Source organism: Antechinus flavipes, chromosome 1 (assembly GCF_016432865.1).
Source record: "Antechinus flavipes isolate AdamAnt ecotype Samford, QLD, Australia chromosome 1, AdamAnt_v2, whole genome shotgun sequence".
In the NCBI taxonomy this organism is placed as follows: Eukaryota; Metazoa; Chordata; class Mammalia; order Dasyuromorphia; family Dasyuridae; genus Antechinus; species Antechinus flavipes.
In genome coordinates this window covers 637,375,043-637,401,109 of record NC_067398.1, presented here as the reverse complement: position 1 = coordinate 637,401,109, position 26,067 = coordinate 637,375,043, and the positions used below count along the sequence as shown (strand labels likewise).

The following is a 26,067-nucleotide window of genomic DNA, read 5'->3' as shown; positions in this document are numbered from 1 at the left end:
TCAAAATGTCATTTCCACTGATAAAACCATATTAGCTTCTGATGTTAAACCATTTGACAGTGCCAAAGACTTTGGTGGTGAGAACTTTCTTTTCTGTGTCTCCTACAGTTTTAGTTCTTGAAGAGCTGTGGGCTGCAGTACCTGAGGATAGGGGATGCAGGTGGCAGGCTATATGTATGATGGGTAGACTGAGAGGCACTGTGAATTCGGGGATTTTGGAATCTGGGTCCTGGGTCATCATTACCTGGATCCAAAGGAACTAGTGGTCAAGGTGATGGGAATTGGATGTGCCTGGCACATGAGTTCAGGTCATAGCTCTGAAGTTAACAATGTGTAATGCAAGTTACCAGACCTCATTTTACTGAAATAATAATTATAGAACTTTTATAGAACTAAAATGCAGAGAATAATGATTATAGAAAGTAATACAGAAATAATATTTATTGTACCTTTATTAAGGTAAGGAAAGTATTTTGTATGTCTTAATGTGCTATAGAAATATAAATTATGATCTAACATTCTAAGTTCTAAATTCCCTTCCAAATGACTTTTTTTCTTTTTCTCCTCCTCCTGCCTCCCTCTCCTCCTCCTCCTGCCTCCCTCTCCTCCTCCTCCTCCCCCTCCCTCCTCCTCCTCCTCCTGCCTCCCTCTCCTCCTCCTCCTGCCTCCCTCTCCTCCTCCTCCTGCCTCCCTCTCCTCCTCCTCCTGCCTCCCTCCTCCCTCTCCTCCTCCTCCTCCTCCCTCTCCTCCTCCTCCTGCCTCCCTCTCCTCCTCCTCCTGCCTCCCTCTCCTCCTCCTCCTCCTGCCTCCCTCTCCTCCTCCTCCTCCTGCCTCCCTCTCCTCCTCCTCCTCCTGCCTCCCTCTCCTCCTCCTCCTCCTGCCTCCCTCTCCTCCTCCTCCTCCTGCCTCCCTCTCCTCCTCCTCCTCCCTCCCTCCTCTCCTCCTCCTCCTCCCTCCCTCCCTCTCCTCCTCCCTCCCTCCCTCCCTCTCCTCCCCTCCTCCCTCCCTCCCTCTCCTCCTCCTCCTCCTCCTCCTCCTCCCCCTCCCTCTCCTCCCTCTCCTCCTCCCCCTCCCTCCCTCTCCTCCTCCTCCCTCCCTCCCTCTCCTCCTCCCCCTCCCTCCCTCCCTCTCCTCCTCCCCCTCCCTCCCTCCCTCCCTCTCCTCCTCCCCCTCCCTCCCTCCCTCTCCTCCTCCTCCCCCTCCCTCTCCTCTCCTCCTCCCCCTCCCTCCCTCTCCTCCTCCTCCTCCCTCCCTCCCTCTCCTCCTCCTCCCCCTCTCCTCCTCCCCCTCCTTCCCTCCCTCTCCTCCTCCCCTCCCTCCTCCTCTCCTCCTCCTCCCCCTCCCTCTCCTCCCTCCTCCTCCTCCCTCCCTCCCTCTCCTCCTCCTCCCCCTCCTTTCCTCTCCTCCTCCTCCCCCTCCCTCTCTCTCCTCCTCTTCTTCCCTCTTCCTCCCTCCCTCTTCCTCCCTCCCTTCTCTCCTTTCATTCCTTTCTTGTGCATGGGTCCTATAGTGATTGAGACTATCTCGTACTTACTGATATTCTTAGTAAATATTTTCATCCCAAAATTCATCTACAATTCTATTTTGCCCCTATTCCTTTGTGTGACTACAGTACTCAATAGTTCAGGGTAGGAACATCTGGATTTCCCAAATGTATCCCCCTCTCTCACCTCATTACCTGGTGTGGTAATCTCTCTGAGAATCACTTTGTCTAGATGATATACAGCCTGTACCAGTCAGGATTAAATAGTGTTTGCCTCCTTTTTCACATATGGCTCTGTGGAGTCTCCTCCTCTATCACGTCTCAATTGTACAGAATCATAGATTTTAAAACTGGAAAAATCTTTTAGATTGATGCCATCTGAAGCTATGAGCTGATTTCTGTCTTGTTAGTAGCTTCATTATACTCCTGTAGTTTTTTTTTCCTCTTTCCTTTCTTCTCTCACTTCTTTTCTTTTCTCTCCTCTTTCTCTTCTTTTATTCCTCTTCTTTTTTTTTTCTTTTCTTTTCTCTTTCTTGTTACTTTCCTTTTCCTTTGTTTTTCTGGTTTTGTAGCATATGTAAAGTTTGAGGACATTTTTCTCTTTGACATGTTTGTTTTTTTTCTCATTGATTCCTTTTGGCTTTTATACCAGATTGACTCATATCCATCTCCTCTTTCTAAAAATAATCTTTCTTATAAGAAAGACTAAAAACAAAATAATAAGTAAAACAAAGCAAAACATAACAGAGATATCTACCATATTTGACAGCATATGCAACGTTCACACCCAGAGTCTCTTTTATAAGGAAAGGAAGGCAGCACTTTTTTTTTTTCAATTCTTCTCAGGAGCCAACCTTGGTCATTATAATTATTTCCTTTTTGAATTTATATTTTCATTGTTATTGTTTTACTGCTTCCACTTACCAGATATTAATCCACGTAAGTCTTCAGATACTGTAATTTGCATAGACTTTTCCAATCACTAGCTACCACAATTTTAGTTGGTTTCTCCCATCCCCAAAATCAATAGATATCTACCTAGTTTCTAGTGTAGTTGTGTGTATGTGTGTGTGTGTGTGTGTGTGTGTGTGTGTGTGTATTAATGTGCTATGTGCAAAATATATTGCTATGAATATTTTGGTATTTATGGGACTTTGGATTTGGACTTTTGTTTTCATTGTCAATGCGTATAGGAGACTGATTTGATCAATGTAGATCTACAACAATTCAACAATTTAGCAGTCTTAAAGTTGCCTGGACTCTTAAGAAATTAAGCAAGTTAGTTTATTCAGGGTTATATGCTATGTTCAGTATAATTCAAAGGTAGGAGTTGGACATATCCTTTTTAATCTCACCTTATCCTATTCCATTCCCAATTCCCTCCCTCCTGCCTTATTTCTTTATAGATGTTGAAGGGATATGGTAGGAACAGGGATAGGTTTCAGAACTGTGAGCTCTCTTCCCTCCAACTAATGCTTCCATGGCTATTCTTTCTCTCCACCTCATTTATATAACATGATTATTGTTTTTATCTTTTCTTAGATTTGCTCTTTTAGAGTCAGATCATACTCAACTCTGCCTTAATCTTTCTTTTGAGCTACCTAATTACTGATGTCAATCTTAAACATATGATATACATTTCCATAAACAATTTGTCCATGTTAAGTTCATTGAAATTAATCTTTTATATTGGCTCCTATATGTTAAATTTTCTACTAAGTCAGCTTTGGTTGACAGAAAATCCTTACAATCTGCAAGTTATTTGAATTCAATATATATATATATATATATATATATATGATTTGTGTAACTGTAGCATTTTATTATGACTGCTGATAAATCTTGTAGAATTCTAATTTTTGCTCCAGGATATTTTATTTTTTTTCCCCTTCTTTCTTGCAAATTTTTCTCTTCTAGCTGGGGATTTCAAAATTTGATTAAAATATTCCTGTGTGTTTTGCACAAAGGATCTCTTTGAAGTGATGATCTATGGATTTTTTTCCTATTTCTTCTTTCCCTTCATGTTCTATCACTCCAGCACGATTTGGTTTGAGTATTTCTTGCATTATAGTGTCAAGGTTCTTTTTTTTGGTCACAGCTTTTTCAGGTAATCCAATTATTCTTATATTTTCTCTTCTTGATCTGTTCTCCAGGTCAGTTGTTTTTCTTTGAAGATGTATCACATTCTATTATATTTTTTTCATTCTTTATATTTTTTTTCATAGTTCTTGCTCTTTTATAACTTTATTGGCTTCCCATTGCCCAATTCTAATTTCCAAGTAGTTATTTTCTTTTTGAAATGGTATCTCCTTTTCTAATTGATTAATGTTTCCCCCATAATCTTGTTTTTCTTGGATGGTTTTTAGTTTGTCTTCCTTAATCTCTTTCACTTAATTTTTAAATTCTTTTTTTTTTTAATTCTTCTATAAATTCTCTCTAGGCAGGGAATCGTTTAACATTGCTCTTTTGGATAGAAGAATTTTTTTTTTCTTTTACTTCACTGTCCTCGGAAGATGAACCCTTGTGTCTTCTGTATTCCCATAGTATGTTTCTTTGGTTGGATTCTTTCTTCTTTGCCAGTTCATTTAAAAATTGAGAAGTATTAATGTAAGCATCTTTAATCATGGGATAGAGAATGGTGCCTCTAGCTTCACTTCAGTTCTCTCTCTGGCATGGAACCCAAAACCCAAAACTCTTGCAAGTGCTGGCAGCCAGCAGTGTCCCTGCCTCTTGCTTCTGCACTCACTGGGTATTCTGGTACCTTCTTATCCAGGATCATGTTTCTGCAGTATAGTTGGCCCTGGTATTCTTAATCAGCAGAGATTCCCTCAGTTTTCCCAGACTTACACCCTGGGTTCAGCAGGCTTTCCTGAATGGCAAAGTTTCTGTTTTCCCTACCTTTGAGTCTTTCTTTGAGTCTTCTTGGGTTATTCCAGAAGCACTACTGTTCTGTCCCAGTCTTCTTTGTCTTTTACCACTCTGTTTGCCCTGAGATGCAGATTTGTTCTTTTTATGGGGGAAATCTGGAAAGCTTGAAATTTACTGACCTATTCCACCATCTTCCCAGAATTCTCTGACTCCTCCCAATTTTCATAGATCTCATATCTTAATATCAAGTTGGGTTAGTGTGATCTCTATATTGTCTCTTCTCCCATACTATGTATTATACTGTACCTCCTATTTGCATCAGAATTTTTCACAGAATTCAATAAAATATTTCTTAACCTCCTACTAAGAGCAAGACTCCATGTTAGTCTTTGGAGTTACAGAGGAAAAAAAGAAAATCATCCTTGCTCTTACAAACCATATATTCAACTGAAGGATAGAACATTTACACAAATTATAAGCACAAAATAATTTCAGAAGTAAAGACAATATTGACAAAAATGGGTGAAAAGACTTCAGAAAGGAAGAGATCCTAACTGACTCATGAAGGAAAGTAGGAACTCTTAAGGCCCAGTGGTGAGAAGGAAATACATTTCAGGAGTAGAAGATAGTCTCTTTATAGGTATGAAAATGCTAGATTACATGTCTAGTCTGGGAATGGGCTAGTAGGCCAGCTTGGTTGGAATTTAATGGTATGTGAAGGGGAAGAATATTAAACAAGTCAGCAAAGGCAAATGGGAACTCAATTGTAGAGTGATGTAAATGTCAGGCTGAGGAGTTTTTATTTTATCAGAGAGTCAATTGAAAGCAACTAAAGATTTTTGAGCAAGGAACTGACCTGATCACTCCTATGTTTAGGAATATTAATTTGGTAGCTGAGTGGAGTATGATAGAAGAGATGCAAGTGTATATCAGGGAGAACATTTGAATGCTATTGCAATAGTAGGGGCAAAAATGATAGGGAATTTGGTTGGATATGTATACAGCTATAGCTGATTTTATCATATATGGCAAGCAAGCCAATAGTACACTCAAATTGAATTTTAAAGTCATATGTAAATGATATAAGAAATAATTAAAACAAAATTATTTGCTTCACTTTGATAATTAAAATCACAGTACGTGGATGATTATTTGCCATTTCTACCTATTTATTTCAAATTGTAATTTTCCTTGTTAATTTAGTTGTCTGGTGCTAATGGAATATATATGTGAAATTTTTGCATCTTCTAAATTGCAATATTTATTGTTAAAATTCTGATCACCTTGTTCCTGTAATAGTTCTGGATATGGGATAGTGAGGGGGATAAGATGGAGCATAGTGTCAAGGTATGAGCTCTTAAACATGAGTGACTGGAAGGAACAGAAATAGAAATGGAGAGGGTTGGAAGAAGCAGGAGTTTTGGAGAAAATATGTTTGTTTTAAATATAACGAATGTGAGATACTGATAGGTCATCTAAATAAGGATGTCCAGGATGTCCAGGATATAATCCGCCATACTTGACCAGAGTTCAGAAGCATAATTAGGGCTACATATATAGATTTGTGAGTCATTTTTATTGCCTCCCTTTCCCCATCCCTCCCGTCCCCTTTCTCCTCCCTTTCCTTGATTCCTCCCGTCCCCTTTCTCCCTCCTTTCCTTCCTCCATCTCCTTCTTTCTTCTTCTTCTTCTCTGTCTGTTTCTCTGTCTCGGTCTATCTGTTTTTGTTTCTGTCTCTGTCCTTCCCTCCCTCCCTCTCTCCCTCTCTCTCTCTTTGCATCATGAACCTCTTTGGTAGTCCAGTGAAACAAATGGATCAAACTCTCCCAGAAAAATATTTTTAAATAATTGAAGGAGGTATTAAATTTCAGGTATAGTTTCCAAAATATGAAAATCTATTTTTTACCTACCCTTATCCCAGATTATCCCATTGAATCTCTTAGTTGAGACATAGGAGTGATTAGGTGAGGAAAGACAGATTAATCTGACCAATGCAGGAAGACAGACTGAAGATGGCATTATGTGAAAGGTTGGATTTAGTGGTGCCTGATTTCTGCCAAGACAAAAGAAGAATCTCATCATCACCTGGTAATTAGCTTACTGAGAGATGTAATCCCAGAGTTAAAACTTGGCATGGCAATTTCTTGGTTTCTGACAGTACATTGGCATGTGCCATAGAGAGGAATATTTTTGCCATTTTATCATGACCCAGGTGTAATCAGATCTGAAGTGAGGTTTAGTTTAGTCTGGGCTAAAGACAAATGAAGTTCTATTCCCAGTTCTCCTACTGATTTATTGTGGAATCTTGGGTAAGTCTATTCCTTTCTCTGTACCTCTGTTTTCTTGTCTGTAAAATTGTGTTCTTTGAAATTCTGTGAAATTGCCTCATAGATTTGAGTTAAGAAAAGGTAAGACAATCTTGATTTAGTAAAAATTGAATCATAATTCAATTCAATAAATATTTTCATTTATTGTTCATTATTTTCTTCAGTAGTAAAACCATTATATAATGGCTTTTATAAATATGATGTATCTTGTGGATGATCTTGCTTATTCTTCATTTTGCTCATAAAGAGAGTAAGCAGCAGAGTCTGAATTTGAACTCAAATCTTTTAACATTTAGACTTGTTTTCTTGATCCAATATGGCTCTCAGCTGTGTTGTTCTTAAATTGTCAGCATTTATTATTGGAACAAAAGGGAATTTTTGGAGAAATCAGCAAGGTTCATTTTTGCTAAAAGCAATAACATTCACTTGGCATGATTAATTGAAGGGCTTGTGGTTCAAATGAGCATGAGTTGGCAGAAACAGGGACAAAGGAGAAGATCCTAATGGAATCCTCCAAACTTCATTACATTGATGGTATCTGAATGTCTCTGACATGATCAATGGAAGACCAAAAAAAGGGAATGAATGATGTTGGAAGGGGCTGTTTGTAGGACTTTGTGAATGACTAGCCCCAAGCTGGGACTCTTAGGTTCTTGCTCCAAGGCAATTTAGGCAGTTCCCTGTCAAAGAAACTTTGGGATCAGGGGAATTCAGGTAATTTTTTTCCTGATGTAGGACTAAGGGTTGGGTTCTGTCAGATCAGATTATTGTCCTATCCTTGAGGTCAAAGACTGGAAGGGGCCAATCAACTGGGATTCCAGATAAGGGTCTAGACAAAAGGGAGGAAGTTCTTGACAGGAAGAGGGAAGGATATTGGTAGCTTTTCAGTGAATCAACTAGCGTTTATCAGGTACCTACTTAATAAGGCACGTTGTGACATTGAGGTGGTACATTGAGAGCTGGGCTTGAAATCCTCAAGAACTTAGTTAAAATTGATCCCAGACACTCTCAAGCTGTGTGACTTAACCTTTATTTGCCTCAGTTTCCCTAACTAAATAGGGATAATAATAGCACCTTTATCTCAGTCTTGTTGTTAAGATCAAATAAGATGATATTTATAAACATTTTAGCACAGTGCTTGGCATATAATAGACACTAAATAAATGCTTATTCCCCTCCCCTTTCCTACAGGTGCTGGACTAAGCTTGTTGGACTTGAAAAGCCCAAACTCAAAGTTCAGAATAATGTCAGACAGTAAATTAACATGTATTATGTTATTTTTTTTTTAGTACTTTAGTAGTAGTAGTAATAGTAATAATTTTTGCTTACTAAGTCAGAAAATGTTCTAATGTATGCATAGTTTTATATGACCAATAGGAAAAAAGAAATCTCTATTATCTTCTAATTCATTCTGTCTTTGGGCTAAGTTTACTGGAGTAAAATATCATGAGCTCAAATCCCCAACTTTCCCTAAAGTCATAAAATTACAATAATTTATCATCTCTCCCTTGTTTTGGATGGAAAGATTATGACTTTACTCCTTCAGGTTGATGAATGTGGGATTGTTGCTGTCAGCAGGATGAATTATAGCTGATAAAAATCTGATTTACAATTTGCAATGATTGCCATTGTTATATATACATATACATATATATATATGTATATATATATATACACACATATATATGTATATTCAAAGTGGAATGAACTCCATAGTGGTATTAAGGCTACCTGATTGCTAATCAAAGAGCCAAAGGCCAAAAGACAGTGTGAATCAGGGGGCTCTCTTTTGGAAATGTCAGCTGAGGCAAGCCACCCCTCCCCCTCGGTTTAGCTTATTTCTCCCTATACAGCATTATTTCCACAACTCAAACATGTTGAAGGGGAATTAGGTTTGCTTCTACTTGGAATCAGAGGGAAGAAACAGGACCAGAGGCTGTCAGGTCACTATTAGGATGAACTTTTCAACAGAGCTTCCACAACAGAGTAGAGGTTTTTTTTTGTTTTGTTTTTTTTTTTTTTTAAATGAGTTAATGAGTTTCTTGTCCTTGAAAGTATTTAAACATGCTGGATGATCAAGGGTCAGGGGTTCTCAAGAATTTTTGTGTCTCAGACCTTTTTGGTAGTCTTGTGGAAATCTTCTCAAAACAATGCTTTAAAATGTATCAATGTATAAAACAAAATACTAGAAGAATTGTACATGTTTAACATATATTACTTGCTTTGTGGGGAAGGGGATAGGGAAAAGGGAGGGAAAAATTTAGAACACAAAATTTTATAAGGGTGAATGTTAAAAAATTATCCATGCATATGTTTTGAAAATAAGAAAAAAAATTTACTAAAAAATACTGATGATTTTTAAAGAAAATTAGTTATGTAGTTACCTGAATACAGTTACCATTAATAACTTTAATATACATATATTTTACAGGTATTTATGATTTCAAGTCTCACATTCTGTGATTCAATTGCCAAGTACTCACTGATCCTTGGAGGACCTGAATATGACTCCTTTAACTATGGGCAAATCTACTACTTTGGTTTCTTTGTCTATAAAATGCGATAAATAAAAACTTCTTTACCTGGCTCACAGGGTTTTTGTGTACATCTTTTGAGAATGTGTGTTGTGGTTTGTAATCATAAATACTATTTAAATGTTGTATTTTTAAATTTAATTCTACTATAACATGTCCAGCAAAAGAATGAACATGATATAGTTTTTAACCTCCTAAGGTAACATTTAATTCACTCAACACAAATTTATAAAATACTTATACTGATTTATATTACTTTGTTAACTGTAGACTCCAAAGACAGAGAAAAAAAATACATGATTTATTTCTTTTGTTCTAGGAATGTTACAGTTTCATTGTTGGGACAACCAAAATCCCCTGCTAAATTCATACTGCAGAGGAAAGGATAATATTTTGAATCTAGCAAGTCATTTACTAATTGTGTAATCTTGGGTAATCTTGAGCCAATAATTTTTACCATTCTGACCAACATTTGTTTTTTTCCACTTGTAAAATGAAGGGCTTTGTTTAGAGCATTTTTAGTTTGAATGTTCTGTGACTCAAAGTATATCGGGAGTATATATTTTGAGTCATAGAATATTCAAGCTAAAATTGTAGTATATAAATAATAGAGATTAGGATGGCTAGAGTAATCAAGGAAGTCTTATTGGAGAAGGTGACACTCAAATAGGTGATAATTAGTGATAGCTCTTGTTTTTACATTATTTACATTTTCCAGTATTTCCCTTCCTCTCTCCCTGCCAGACATCTCCTTTCTACAAAAAAGAATAAAAAAAAAGCAAAAGTTCATCAAAGATGGTCATATATTAAAATTAGTTTTTTTAACCATAAAATAAAGGAGATACTTCCAAAGAATTGATGGTATCTGAATGCAGATACCTTTTCTTTACTTTCTTTTCCTTTTTTGTATTTTTGTTCTTCCTTGGTTTGTGTTTTCTTTCACAATATGACTAACATGGAAATATATTTCGCATTTCAGTACTTTTAGATTCTATATAAAATTGCTTGCCTTCTCAACATGGGGGAATGAAGGTAGGGAGGGAGAGAATTTGAAACTCAAAAATTTTAAAAAATGAATTTTAAACATTTTGCATGTAATTTAGGAAAAATAAGATATTAATTTAAAAATGAAGGAATATGTTAGATGACCTTAAAGATCCCTTTTACCTTTAGAGATATTATCCTACCCATTCTAACTTGTGTTATAGTTATGTACATAAACATAGCATACCATTTCTAGATTATTAGCTCTTTAACAATAGATATTGGATTCTTTTCATCTTTGTATTCTTACTACTGAGCTCTCAGCCTCATAGTAAATTTTGCTTAATGGTTTTGGGTCCATGATATGAGGGCTCTTGAAAATTAGGTAGAGAAAAGAATTTGGATTTGAAATGTAAAATAAATATGATTTCAGTTTCTTGCATTAGTATATGATATGATAATACTTATTACAGTGCCTCAACCAATCATTAATAAATGCTTGTTGACTTGGTTAGTATGGTGGAAAACAAAGCATTGGATGGAGAGGAGAAAAGGAAGAAAGCAGGGAAGCCATCATGCAGAAAATCTCCATTAATTGAGGTGAAAGGTAATGGAAGACCAAAATAAATAAGATGGGGCATAGGAATAGAAAGAAAATGATGAATATGAGAAACACAACTTTTTTTATTGTGAACTTAACAAAAACAAATATTTCCTGTTGTAAAAAAAATGACAGAAATGAGAATTATGTATGACATTTTGAATGTTTGCTTCAGTTTTTCAGGTGTGTTTAATTAAATATGGTCATAACAAAGCTGCCCTGCTGGTATATGTGTGCATCCCTCAATGAATTCACTACTGCTCTCTTTTATTTATTTTCTTAAATAATGAATTTACACTTTTTATTTCTTCTTCTTTTTAGAATTGTCACAAGTACTTATCAATTCCCTCCTCCCTAATTCCTCCCAACGAGTAATTATAATCAAGCAAAACAAATCAATGCATTGACTATGTCTAAAAATATAGGTCTCTTTCGATAGCTCTAGTCTATTATCTCTCAAGAACCTTTCACCAGAAGAAAGGATTGGATTGGTAGCTTATTGGATAGACAGGATGAGAGGATAATCAAAGACAACTTGACTTTTCTATTTACTAGCTGTGGACAAGTCATTTTTTCTTGGATCTATATTTTCTCATTTAGAAATTCAAGTTATTGCACTAGATTACCTTTCAGTTCTAATATTCTTTCATTCTAGAACTAGTTTAGGGGAAGGTGATGAGTTCCATTTTGAACATGTTGATTTGAGATCAAGACATTTAAGTAAAGAGATTATAAACAGTTGTGAAATTGAATCTTAGTGAGAGGTTTGAACTGAAGGTACTGATTTTGGAGTCACCAGGAGATTTGTGATAGGATTGAGAAGTTTTAAAATTATAGCAATAAGTCATCATTTTTGAAACTTAAGTGGAAGCCATGGTTGTATTTTCTTCTGGTCATGTGTAATTTAAAAGCTTGCAAAGGTATATGATGAAGAATATCCTAATTGTCTAGTTTGGTATCTTGAGTTATTATCTATTTCTGCTCAGCAGCTAAGTAGGAGACTCTGAAATATCTTTTGCAAGATCTTAAGTTATTTATGACTCTAAGTAGGATCACCTCAGATTTTAATATGGTCACCCAAGATGGCGGTTGACCATACTCTAAGTAGAAATAACTGTGTTTAAATATGTCTGGATATATTCAACAATAGAATATGAGAGTGTCTTCATTAATAATGAAGCGTCTCTATAAACCAAGTAATTCTTTAGACTATGAATTTATTGTTTTTTCCACTAGAGTACTAAATCATATAATTTAGAAGTAAAAGATTTTTAGGTGATTCAATCTAACTGTAATTTATAGACAAGGGAACAGAAAACCTGAAATATGACTTGCTTAAGAATTGTATGGTGACAAATCTAGATTTAGTTATGCATGTAAAGTTCTGTGGTTCTGTAAGTAACTTTCCTAACATCACATGATATCTTAGTACCAGAATTGAGATAAGAACTCTTCTCCTGACTTTTAGTTCGGGGACATAACTAATAATATAATAACAATAAATAGTAATATTATGACAATAATAATGATGTAATAATAACATATTTATAAGATGATTTAAATTTTGCAAAGGACATTCTTACTTTTTTTTAAAACAACCCTAGAAGAAAACCTTTATTATTCCCATTTCACAGATGAGGAAACTTAGGATCAAAGAGTTTCACAATAGTATAAGTGACTGAGACAATTTAAACCAACTTATCTTGAACCTATGTCTAGTGCTCTGTCCACTACTGAAGGCTGATTCTACCATATCTGTGGTCTGTTCAAATGAGAACTTAGAGATTAGGTAATGTTGTCTATATAATGTGTCATCCCCGGCATTACAATAATGATCTATTTGACAAAAGGACAAACTGTTGTAAGGAAATGGGGAAAATAAAACTGATTCTTTTCAAGATAATAAACATGTGGCTAATATACATTTCAGGTTTTAAAGTGAGATTTGAAAAAAGCCGACAATCCAATTCTAGAAGCAGTTATTAAATACCTCCTATGCATTAGACATGTTGCTAAATAATCACATATCCCATTGAGGAGGTTTCTGGTATTAGTCAGGTGAAGGCAATTAATGCCATTGAACAGAAACCCTTGCACAGAAGACCTAAACACAAACTAGCTTACAGAGTTACAGGGGCAGCCAACATAGTTTTATGACTTTTCTCTCTAAAATAGGATTGGTTGAGTGATTCATTAATTCAATCAACAGAAATTTCTAAGTATCTCTTGTAAAGAAAACTCTATGTGCTTCAGTATGGGGAGAGTGCAAAGTTTAGGTAATAGGAAATGCTAAATAATTATGATGAAATTTGGCAATAAAGAAAAAACGAAACTACTTTTTTCCCTTTTTGGTAGAAGTGAGGAGAGTGTGAGTATGGAACATTGTATAAATTGTCACACTTGGTTTATGTAATAATTTTGTTGAAATGCTTTTATTCTTTCTTTTTTATTCTTTGATATCAAAAATGACTAAAGAAAGAGCATAGATATTGTGAAATATAACCCTTCTGGAGAAGGTTACATCAAGACAAAACATATCAATAAAATTTAAAAAGAAAAAAAAAAATTTATTCCTGCCCTCATAGCGCTTCCAATCTAGTAGGATAAGACACAGCTGACCAAATAATATATTTTTTAAAAAGAACATATGAGTACAAATAAAAATGATAGCTGACTTCACTTTTTTATACATTTTACTATCATAATTAAATCTAGAATTTTTTGGACCTCAAGTAAATTTCTTTCACACTTAAACCAATTTAGGTACTTTGTACATAGTAGGTGGCTGGTTGATTAAGCATATAATCAAAGGTTGTTGAATGAATTGTGTAATATCGCCACCTGCTGGCATCAACAATAACATTGGCAGATTATCTCTTCAGCATAGTAATTTAGATAACTTGATTAAAGTATATTAAGTGTATTCCCACCAGAGTGAATATGCAGCTAAGATTTGAGCTTCTTTTAGTCCTAAAATAGATATCGACAAGGGGTAGTCAAACAAACTTGTATTTCTTCTTTCTTTTCATTTTATATGAATTGAAATGTTTATGAGCCTTTACTCTGTATTAGGTGAGGAGATGAGGTAAGGACAATGAAGTATAAAAAGAATTTTAAGATATAAACTTTCAAGGAAGTTGGAAGTCTGTTTGGGAATATAAGATATACATAGAAAAATATCATATTATAAATATTCTGAAAAATGTTGGATTTCAGAATAATACTAGAATGTCTGATTTCTTGATCCCCACAACTAGTCTCCCATTCCACAAAAATTATTTTGCACTACATTTTGTATTTATTTATATGTTTTACCCATAGAATTTTAGAGTGATATTGCTTTGTAAAAGGAAAATTGAAAATTTTTGTATTCTTAGCATTTGGCATATACCATGTAGTAATAAATGATTATTGAATAATTGATTAGAACCAGAATGGATATAATAGGACTAGTCTAATTCCCTAATTTTACAGTTGAGGAGAATGAAACTTAATGAGGCAAAATAATTTGCTCAAGGTCACAAAGGGAGTGGATACTTGGACTTTACAAAATATTCTGACTTTTCTTCTAGATTTCTTTTGACTCAGAGGATCAAAGAATTTGAGTTAGAAGGGACCTTGACTCCATCATCCTACCTCCTACTTTCAGTTTCCAGTATTACATAGCAATTCATCCATCACTACACATTTAATAAGTCCTTATTATATATCAAATACTATTCTGGATGCGCGCGCACACACACACACACACGCACACACGATGGATACTTCCTCTCAGTGCTCTTGCATCCTACTGAGGGAAATAGTATCCAAATAAAAAGTTGTATACAAGACTATATAGAGTAGAAGGAAGGTAACTTTAAAGGAGAAGACTCAAATAGATTCAGAATAAAGCCAAGGATTTTAAGTGCTAAAGGTTAGGAAGGTGTGGATGATATTGTCAGAGGAAGGTTATGAGAATAGGAAATCAGTAACAAGTTGCCCAACATCCTTGAACTATATTACGTGAAAAGAGTAAAGTGAGATAAGAATTTAAACAGTAGGGAATCAGGTTGTTTAAAGAACCTTAAATGTCATGCAAAGGACTTTATTTTTTGTCTGAAGGTAATGGTGAGCTACTGAATTTTATTGAGGTAGTGACCAGATTATGTCTAAGGGAAAATGACTTAAATTTGAATGAAAGATGGAAGGAACTAGACTCATGACAGAGAGACCAATTAGAGGTTACTGTAATAATAGTCCAGCTGAGAGGTGAGAAAAGCTTTAATTAAGGCAGTAATTGTGTTCAAGGAGAAGAGGCATATAAAGGTAATGTTGCAAAGATAAAAACTATAAGATTTGGCAACAGAATGGATGGGTAGGATAAGTAGAAGGGAAAAGCCAAGGGTAACACTCAGATTTCAGGCTTTAATAATTGAGAAGGTAATGGTAGTCTTGGAAGTAATAGGGAAGTTCAGAAGAAAGGAAGATTTAGGGGGTGGTAGTTAAAATAATGATTCCCATTAAGGATGTTTGATATACTTAGAGGATATCTATTTCAAAATGTCCAGTGTGGAAAGGTGGGTTGAAATTCAGAAAACAAACTAGAGATGGATAAATAGATCTGAGATTCCTCTACATAGATATGATAATTAAACCCATGGGTTCTGACGAGATTATAAAGAGAGATTGTATAGAGAGAAAAGAGAATAAAATCCAGCATAGATTCTTAGGGGACATTCATAGTTAAGAAGTATGGTAAGGATGAAGGACTGGCAAAAGGGACTGATATTTGAAGTCAAACAAACAGTATCAACAATCCAGAAGAAAAAAAGTTATCAACAGTATCAAAAGCAAAAGAGTTATGAAAAGATAAGAACTAAGAAAAGATAATTAGATGTAGCAATTAAAAGATCATTGATGACTTCAAAGTTTCATTGTTGAATTTTGAGATTAGAAGCCAAATTGTAGGGGATTTAGAAGACAGAAGAGAGAAAGTAGAGATACTAAGTATAGAAAATTGAGAAGAGAGAAGTATAGAATACTAGCTAGTGGGGATACTAGGCTCAACTGAGGATATTAGTCATCATCATCTTGTCATCATCATCGTTTTTAGCATGGAGGAGACATTGACATAATTGTAACCAGCAGGGAAGTTTCCATTAAATAGGGCCAGTTGGAAGTTCAGAGAAAGAAAGGGATAGTAATTATAAGAATAATCTGTTGTAGAAGACAGAAGAGATCAAGGGTACATTTAGAGGAGCTGCCTTTGGAAATGAGAAAGGATACTGTATTAGAGACCGAGGTAAAAGAGAAAAAAAATAGACATGATGTCAGAGAGGTGTGATTTAATGGATAGTCTCTTTTTTTCATTCATTTTTTTCTTGTATGAAATGAAATAGAGTATGAGCTGATAGTGGTGAATTATAAGTGTCATTGTATGTTTCAGAGTGCTGAGAAGGTTTAGAACAATTATAGTGGTATTTGGGATGATAACTAAAGGCAGATAGAAAGATTGCAATGCTACTTTTGATAGTTTAGTTGAGATTAGGTAACATACATTTATAGTTGACCCAACCAACATGGTTTCATGATTTCCTTCAAATCCATTTGGCATCAAATCAATAGAAAGAAAGTAATACGGTTATAGTAGGAGTCCATGGTTGAAATTTATCAAGGCATGTTTGGCAGGAAAACAAGGAAGCAAAAAATTATAAAGCAGATGATTATATAGATTTGTTAGTTCACCTAGTTGCTATGAATAAGAAAGGAAGAATGTGGCCAATATGGGGGGGTGATAGCATGGAAAAGCATAAGGGATAGGAAGACTGAAGATCCGAACAAGGACTAAGAACAAATGTATAGCTCATAGACATAGGGAAAGATAGAATGCTAATAGATTATGGCTTTAAAAAAAGGAATTTAGGTGTTAATGAACATGGAAGAAGACCATTTGTGATGGAAAAAAATCAAGATAATGATAATCCCTTTGTGAATCTGGGATAAAGAAGAGTAGTAGGTCATGAGAAATTAAAGATTAATTTAAAGTTTAAAATAAGAGTTAAAATTTGAGGGAGTATCAGTATGTGTGTTGAAGTCTGTTAGTATGACTTAGGGCAGAGAGAGCTTGAGCTAGGACACTGAACTCATTTTGAAAGAAAAGAGTGTTTTTGGAAAGCAGTACTTAACAGCCAACAGGACCTGAGTTGGATGATAAATTTGGGAAGCATGAGCCTACAAGAAAGAGAAAAGGCAAATTTTGACTCCTTCACCATGACCAGGGAGTTGGGAGGCATGAAAGGAAATGTATTTAGTGTTTAGAAAGGTCACTAATATCAAAAGGAGTAGAATAAGAAGTGATTTAAAATCAATGTTTGTTCATTATGGAGCTGGAATTCTACAGCATCTGAACAGTCTCCAAATTTATCATTATCCTTCCTAAAATATAGCCCCAGAAATGAACATAGTACTAAAAGATAAACTAACAAAAACAAAGGGCAGTGGGATTATCATCTCTTTATTTCAGGCTAGTTTGCACATAAAGCCTCCCCAATCAAGTTTAAGATAATATTGAACTTAACTTCCACTTATTTTTCTTATGAAAATTATGAGTGTTATCTCTCTTCCTATATCTTAAGCTTCTAAAGATGATTTTCTGAGCACAATGAAAGATTTTTGTTTGTTGCTATTACATTTCAATATATTTGTCTTTAGACCTTTATTCTATTATTCAATATATAAGTTGCTCCCCAAGCTTTATGCCTTTTGCAAATTTTATAAACATGTCATCTAGATATTTAATCAAGTCATTGATCATAGTGTTAATTATCTTATTATTTATACTTTATTGGAGATCTCCATCAAAGTTGACATCAAACCATTTATGGATACTCTTTGGATCCAGCCAGTCAATTGATTCTTAGTCATTATCCACATCTTTTCATTTTGTCTACAAGGATAGCATGAGAGAATATCCAATATTTATTGATTGCTTACTATTGTGCCAAATCCTGTAGTTGGAACTGGAAAAGTTAAAAAAAATCAATAAAAGTTAGCCTCTGACCTCTAGCGTTGTAGTAAGTTAGTTATAAAATGTTCACAGATAATGATATGAGAAGTACTTTGAGAAAAGGATAAATGAGCAACTATATGTATACAAAAGGAGTAATCAGTTTCTTCATGGACCTCACATGGAACTTTGTTTTGTACCCTCTCTAGCCTACTTATGATATACTATTTTGTGTTATAGTTAATTGTTTTGTCTTTTCTCTCTGGTAGACTCCAAGAGGATTGTTTAACAAATATTTGGTAAATAAATTAACAGAAATAAGAAAGCTACGAGGAAGGATAGGTTTGGAGTAGAGGGGCAAGAGGGTGAATATGACTTTATGCAGAATAAATTTAAAATGAAGATATTCAGTAGTGTCAGGGAAGGACATTAAGATAACCTCTGAGGTCCCTTGTAACTGAGATTCCATAATGCTGATTAATTTGGAAGTCATTACACAGATTTTATAACTGAAATTATGGGATTGGAGGCAAATGCTGAGAAAGGATAGTTGAAAGAGGGGGAAAAAAGATTAACACAGAACTTTGAGGAACTTTAAGTTTTAAGAAAAGTAGAGGGCCCTATCAAATAGCACAGATAGGGAGCAATAAGAGATGTAGAAAAAGTATTAGGAGAGCACAGTACCCCAGCAGTCAAAGGAAAAAAAAAGAAGGGTAGGTAATAAGTAGTGCAAAACACAGGAGAAGTCAAGATAGTTGGAGACTGTTGAGCTTGAAACTCTTTTTTTTTTTTTTATCACTGATAAATATCTGGCAACCTCATTTCCTGGCTAAACATATTTTATTGAATTATTTTATATACTATCTCTCAAATAAACCATTATCAGTAACATGATACAGCTTATTCATGATAACCATGACAATATATAGACAACCCATACAGAAGATGGAAGGTAATCTCACAGGGCCTAAAGTATTAGCTGTTAGTGGAACCAGGAAATGCTTCTTGTGAAAGGTAGGATTTAAGCTAAATCAGGAAATTCAGACTAGCCAGAGTAAAAGTGCAATCAGAAGTTGGAGCCTTGAAAACTCCAAGTGTAGATGAACCCATTATCAGTTTTTTTTTCCCACAGCAATAAGATTTTCCTACTATTAACATTGTTCTTGGTTCTGTCTGAAAAATAGAACAAATTTGTGTTGTAGATTATAAGCTACTTGAAGGTAGGTATGATTAATTTTTATTTTTATATGCCTAGCATCTACTATAGTGGCTGGGAGGTGTTGAATTAAATTGAAGTTTAATCTCTCACTCATGATAGCACTTCAGAAACTTGGAATTCTGCCACATTTATCCTTACTTTCTTTTCACCATAGAATTTTTTCAATCTCCAATGAAGTCCTCCAAGGGTTCATCCTGGCATAGAGATTATCCCAGTTCCTTGAAGGCTGTATCTGCGTAGCTGAATTTTTTCTCTGTGGGCACTTGGAGGACCTTGTTCTTCTCTAGCTGACTTTTATTTGTGTCTTTGTGTTCCTAGGGAAGAAATGCTCCAGTAGAAGTTAGACAATTTTTTTTTTCTTGAGCAAGAATCTCCTGTCCCTTAGACCAAGAGAAAAATGATTCATCTCAGAGGACATCACTTGATCTACCTCCTGGTACTTCTAACACTTTGGATTGGAGATGGCTGCCAGGCACAAAGGGCAGGTATGAAGTGAATTCATTTCCCTGAGTCATAAAAAATAAAATAGAAAATAAAAGGGGTGGGGGCATTTAGGTCATGTTGTGGGTAAAGGACAAGGCTTGGAATCAAGAAGACCTGAATTCAAGTCCAACCTCTACCTGTATGGTCTCTGTTTGCCTCAATTTCATCAGTGATGATAATAACAGCACCAAAGTCCCAGGTCTTTTGCATATAAATTTAAAATTTTTTCTATACCATGTTATCTCCTCAATATGTCATATTCAAAATATTAAACTGCATCTGTTTGATTTTTCTATTGAAGCCCAGTCTCCTGTATTTGCCAGCATTATTAAGAGTTTGCCTGTAGAAAGTTCTGAGTTAGTTACTTTAATCCAATTCTTCTTGAAGGCATTTATCTCAGCCTTTACAATGTCTCAGGGTAGAACTATTTGCTTCCTGTCTAAAGTGTTGATAAGTCAGACTAGATTTGTTTGGCCTTGATATTGGAGATGGTCCCACTGTTTAGAATGTCAGAGCTAAAAGAAACGTTAGCTAGATCAACCCATAAATGAAGCATGAATTTTCTCAAAAGAATTCCTGTTAATCATTCAGCCTCCAGTGCTAAAGAACTCACTATCTCCCCAAAACAGCCCGCAGTACTTTTGGGATTTCTTTAATGTTATAGGAAGTCCTTCCTTACATTAAGGCAAAGCCCACTTCTGCCATTTCATTCCTTTCCCATTAATTGTTTTTAGCACTACTCTGTGGGGACAAACAAGTCTAATAGCTTTGACAGTTCTCTGAGTCTTTGGAAGTTAGTTATCTAGTTCCTTTATATATTCTTTTTCCCAGGCTAAACATCTCTAGTTCTTTCAACCAGATGTAGTAAGATCTTCAGCCATCCCAAAATTATAGTTACCATATCTGGATGGGTTTTACCTTTGTCCTTTTAAAGTTTGCTATCCATATTTGTTTAGGATGAGCAGTTGAGTAGTCTGACCAGGCAAGAAGATGATGAAAATATTGCCTTTCTTATGAGTACTTTTCCTCTTCGTAATACAGCCATAGATGACATTAGCTTAGCATGACTCCCATATTATACTGTTTACGCATCCTAAGCTTGTAGTCTATTATAATTCCCAAATCCTTTGTCCTATGAACTTCCATCTAGTGTCATTTTCCCATTTCACTCTTGTGTCTTTTCTCTGGCTGTTCTTGATATGTAGCATGTGCTTCCTACTCTCCTTTTATGAAATCCCTTTGTTAGTTTACTTTAAGTCTAATTCTTCATGACTTCATTTGGGATTTTCTTGGCAAAAAGGACTGGAGTGGTTAGTCATTTTCTTCTCTAGTTCATCTACAGATTAGGAAACTGAAGCAAACAGGGCTAAGTTACTTAAGAGACACACAGCTAGTAAGATCTGGGTCAGGTTTGCACTCAGGAAGATGAGAAATCCTGACTCCAGGGGCAGCATTTTTTCCACTGTGCCATCTAGTTTTCCCCATCAGTTTCCTACCAGTTTTTTAATACCCAGCATGGTATATGTAGTACATTAGACACTGGCTCAGAATCAGATTGCTACTACTTGCTACTTACACCACTATGGGTAAATAACTTCTACTTTGGGGGCCTTAGTTTCTAGTCTGCAAAAAGAGAAAGCTTCACACTCTCCAACTCCAAAGGCAACTTCCTTTAATAAACCTACCTCATCCTCTTGCTTGATAAAGACCTTTCCTCTCAGACTCATTGGTTCTTTCCTGATGAACTTATTTTGGAATATTACATGTTTTTAATAGCTGAGTTTGTGCTATGTCCTCATTAGATCTAAGACTTAGCACTTTTTAGTCCAACATCATTTTATGGATAAGGGCCTAAGAAACCTAAATTATTTGTCCCTGGTCACACAGGTAATATGGAAGCAAGATCTGAACCAGGTCCTCTGACCTAAGAGATAGTGCTTTCTCCACTGAAAGCTCTGAGCAACATGAAGACAAGGTTCCATATTCTTCCTAAAATCTTTAACATTCCCAACAGTAGGCACAGTGCTCTGCACATAGTAGGTGCTTAATAAATGTTGCTGTTATATAGCTGCTTCTTTAGTATTATCAGGTAGTTCAGAAGTCAACAAATTTAGCAGACATTTGAATGCTTTTTGATTAATCATTATGTGTCAGGTAGAATGCTAAGTGCTGGGGTTACCAAAAAGAAAAAAATGCAAAACACAGTCCCTGCTCTACAAAAAACTCAAATCTAATGGAGGAAACAATATGTAAATAACTATGTACAATCATAAATTTAAGATAAATTGGAGATAATCAAGAAAGGGGAGACACTAGCCTTAAAAAGACTATTAAAGCCTTCTCTCTTTAGGAGGTGCGATTTTATGACACTCAAAGGAAACCTGGGGAGGGTAGGACATGGTAAAGAGGGAGAAGGAGAATTCCAGTCCTAGAATAGCCAGTAAAAATGAAGTTTAGGAGATTGAACGAAGAGTGATCTCCTAAAACAGCAAGCAAGCTAGGATCAATGGGGGACAACCAGAACCCTCAAACAGGGTCTTAGATCTTGGAAAGGATCTTGGAAATCTTCCAGTTCAACCATGTAATTTTATAGCTGGAAAAAATGCCATTTCAAGGGTCACATATAACTAAGTAGAAAAATAAGGACTAGCTCTAAGTCCCATCTCTTGCCAGCGTTCTTTTCACTTCATCTCACTTCTTCCTTAAATGCATATAATCCATTTCATTCCTCTAATTTACAGTAATATTGTACTGAAAATTATGTGGATTACCTTGGATAAGGCCCCCTAAACATGAAAGCCTTTGTTGCTATTAATGCCTTTGACTAGGGTTTTTTTGGCTTTCAGGCATAATTACCCCAACTGAGAAGAAAAACTAAGTACCCCATGGGAACAAAAAAGTGACCTTTTGTGTTAAAGATAAATCTATTAAGGAATTTTTTGAGTCAACACATCTGGGCAAACAGAATCCAAAGAAATGAATCCTTCTGTGGATGGGCTGCCTCCACGGATCAGCTTTGCTAAGAAAGGAATTTACTTAAAATGAATATATATCTTAGTATGAATTTTAAAAGCTATAGGTAAATAGACACTTTTCAAAACAATCGTTAACATTTGATAAATTCTTTAAAACCCTTTAGTAAAATAATATGAAAATTAAAGCAACCCTATCACTTAATATAATAAATTAATAATTAAAAACAATCAAAAGCAATAAACATAAGGATAAGGTACACTTGTCCATTGCTGGCAGATTTGAAAAGTAGTAATATCAATTTGGCATCTGGTTATAGAAATTAAAGTTGTAAAAATTAACATATCTTTTAACCCAATGATACCACTTCAGGGCATACACTTTGGGAGTGTTATGGAAGGCAAAAGCTATTTGTTAAAAGAATTTTGTAGCAATATTGTTTGAAATGGCCAAAAACTAATTTCAACTTGATTGTCTAACAATAGGAAAGTAATTGGGTAGATTCTTGTGTATTCATGTAAAGGAATACTATATGAATTAACAGTATAAAAGCATGAAAATATGTAATATGAAGATAATCTTATGAAAAGATATGAGAAAAGCAGGAGAGCATAAATACAACTGGACAAAGTAAAAGTAAATGAGAATAGATAAAGATGATGATGAATGCACAAATAAATGAAAAAATGAATCAATGAATGAATGAAAGAAAATCAGTTACTATGTTCCAGGTACTGTGCTAAATACTAGAGATAAATGTAAATAAGTAAGGAGCTTAAATTCTTATACTCAAGGAGTACAAATTCTAATATGGAAAGATGTCATTTTAAAAGGAACTAGAGAATGGTATGGGAAGTGGGAAAGGAGTACCCAAGATGTCTGGTAGCCTGATTTTTTTTTTGGAATTTGGGAATCCCAGGCACAGAATCTGAGTTTTAGTGGCAATTGAATGAGGATGGCAAGAGTTACAGATGGCTTAGTATGGAAATGGTCAGTTAACAATATGGTGGCTTCTTTGGGGCAAGTTAAGGTACTATCTATAACTAATCAAAATTTAGAGGTAATGAGACTTGGTAACATTTCATTAACTGAAATTCATTTATTTACATATAAATGGCATTAACACATTTACGTAGTTATTAATTTTAATGTTAATGTTAAATTTTATAATGTTAATAATGTTAAATCAATATTAAAATTTATAATCTTTTAAATGAAAAACTAAAAGTAAGCTTCCAATGTTTCTTGGTTTTTAAATTTAGCATCGATTAATAGCTGGGGGACCTAGGTATAGAATTTTAAAACATAAAATAGGAACCAGAGCTATAACGAACCTTGTAACATAGAATATTAGACTTATAGAATGTTAGCAATTTAAAGCAGTGGTATTAACTCAAAAGAAACAAATCACTAAGAGCAGCATATAGACTTAACTACAAATTAACGTAATCTGTGTTGTATTTTTAAAATTTATTTTGCTAAACATTTTCCAGTTCGATTTTCATCTGGTTCTGACTAGAAGTTTTAAGAGCCTCAAGTTTGATAACTTTTGATGTGAAGCACCACAAATCAATTTAGGATTATCAGTGTTTGGAGTTCTTAACCTTTTTGGTTTGTGTCATGGACCCATGTGGCCAACTGGAGAACCCTATCGATCTCTTCTTAGAATAATGTTTTTTAAATGTATAAAACAAAATGGAATTACAAAGGAAACCAGCTATATTGAAATACAGTTATTGAACTTTTAAAAACAAGTTCATAGACCCCAGAGTAAGAAACCCTGTTCTAATTCGATCCCTTCTGCAGGACTGAAATTTTATCTAGGCTTTGTCAAGTCTTTTTTTTTTTTTCCACAAAAGATCTTTGAGGGTTTTCAGTTGCTGCTACTTGGAATGTGGAGGCTACAGAAAAGAATGAACATTGGAGTCTCTTAGAGATCCAGCAGTTAGGCTATTTTTGTTTTGAGGGGGAGCAATAGTATAATTAAGGTTTTAACTAACAAGTATCTTTAGATGGAATCTAAGCAAGAGCTCTTTATTAAGAATTCTGCTCTGCAGTAGGACTTTAGTAGAGTTTTTTCTATTGAAGGTGGAGAGAGAGGGAAGCTAAGGAATTCTCTTTAATGTATGTTAAGATTGAGATGTCTACGGTCATCCAGATAATGTTATTTAGTGGTGATATGAAGATAGAAAATTGGAATTCATGAAAGATGAATGATGCTTATATAGATTTAAGAACAATGGTCATTAGCACCTGAGAACTGATAAACTCATCAACAGAAAGAATCTAGATAAAAAGAAAAGAGAAAAGAAAAAAAAGAACAGAACAGAATCAGCTAATGTTCATTTTAAGATTGGGCATTTTTGTCATATAGGAAAGATGTCCATTTAAGGCTTTTGAACATGGCATGATCAGAAATATGCATTTGGGAGACAATTTTAGCAGTTTATAAAAGAGATTGGAGAGGGGAAATATTGCTAGACTGGAAGCAGGAAAACTAGTTAGGAGGTTATTCTCATAATTTGGGAGAAAACACTAAATAGGATCTGTATGAAACCCAAGTCTCCTAGATTGATACCTACTAGTCTTTCTACCACAAAAAAGATCTTTTCTATTATATCAAGTTATTGAGCTGTCTTCATGGTCTTCCATTCCTAAAATAAGATGCTACTCACTAAAGGGCACAGAGGAAAGCAGACTCTTCCAAACATATTTGACCTTAACAGTGGATTGAGTCCCTACTTGGAGGCAGGAGACTTAAATTCTACTTTTTGTTGTGACAATTTTCATTGCATCTCAAATTTGACAGAATGCTTAGATTCCACCTATTCCAAATGATACCTGAACAGGAATCTACAAGATTCCTCAGCACCATTTGAAAGTCCCACTGATTAAAAACTATCATTTGAAAAATATTTATGATTCAGAAAATTTTCTTTACATCTGTAAACATTGCTTATGATTTTTCCTTCTGGAAACAAGAATAGCAAGTCATATCCTTCTTCTGGGTAATAGTTCTCTGAAACATGAAGACAGCTCCCATGTCTTCCTGAGAACTGCTTTTCTCAATTAATATTGGGTTAGAGTTAGGGTTAGGGTTATGGTGAGCATCTAGTGTAAAGGATAAGGTTCTCATTCATTCAATCAACCTTATGCAAACTTACCATATACCTGGCAAGGGAGGTATAAATATAAAAATGAAACAATTTCTCCCTTACAGCCCAGCTGAAGGAAACAACATAGGTAGATAGATAGATAGAAACAAACAAACAAAAAAAGAATGGAGAGAGAGGAGAGGAGTATAAATTAGATACAAGAAAATTTGGGTAGGAAGGTACTGATATTTGGGGATATCAGTAAAAAATTTATGTAATTAGCAGTGTTTCAACTGAGACTTAAAGGAAACCATAGATTCAGAGGGCAAAGGAAAGTCTTTCAGAAATGGTGGACAGCCAATGCTTACATAGAATAAGAAAGCTGGAGTGCTTTGTCTGTCTAACAGTAGCATTGAATTATTTTGTGTAGGAACGGCATGTATAAATTAATTGGGCTTAAACTGTGAAATCCTTGAACCTTAAGCAGAAGAGTTTATTTTTTCATCTTAGAG

At 35.0% G+C, this 26,067-nt stretch overlaps 1 protein-coding gene across 1 annotated transcript in view; it reads left to right on the top strand.

The window, feature by feature from the left end:
* Nucleotides 1-19,329: 19,329 nt before the first annotated feature.
* LOC127544487 (collagen alpha-1(XXII) chain-like) overlaps nt 19,330-26,067 on the top strand; it is a 116,615-nt gene continuing 109,877 nt past the window's right edge. The window contains exon 1 of the mRNA XM_051971139.1: nt 19,330-19,489. Within this exon, the coding sequence (XP_051827099.1) occupies nt 19,402-19,489 (88 nt within the window). The 5' untranslated portion in view covers nt 19,330-19,401. The remainder of the gene's footprint in view (nt 19,490-26,067) is intronic.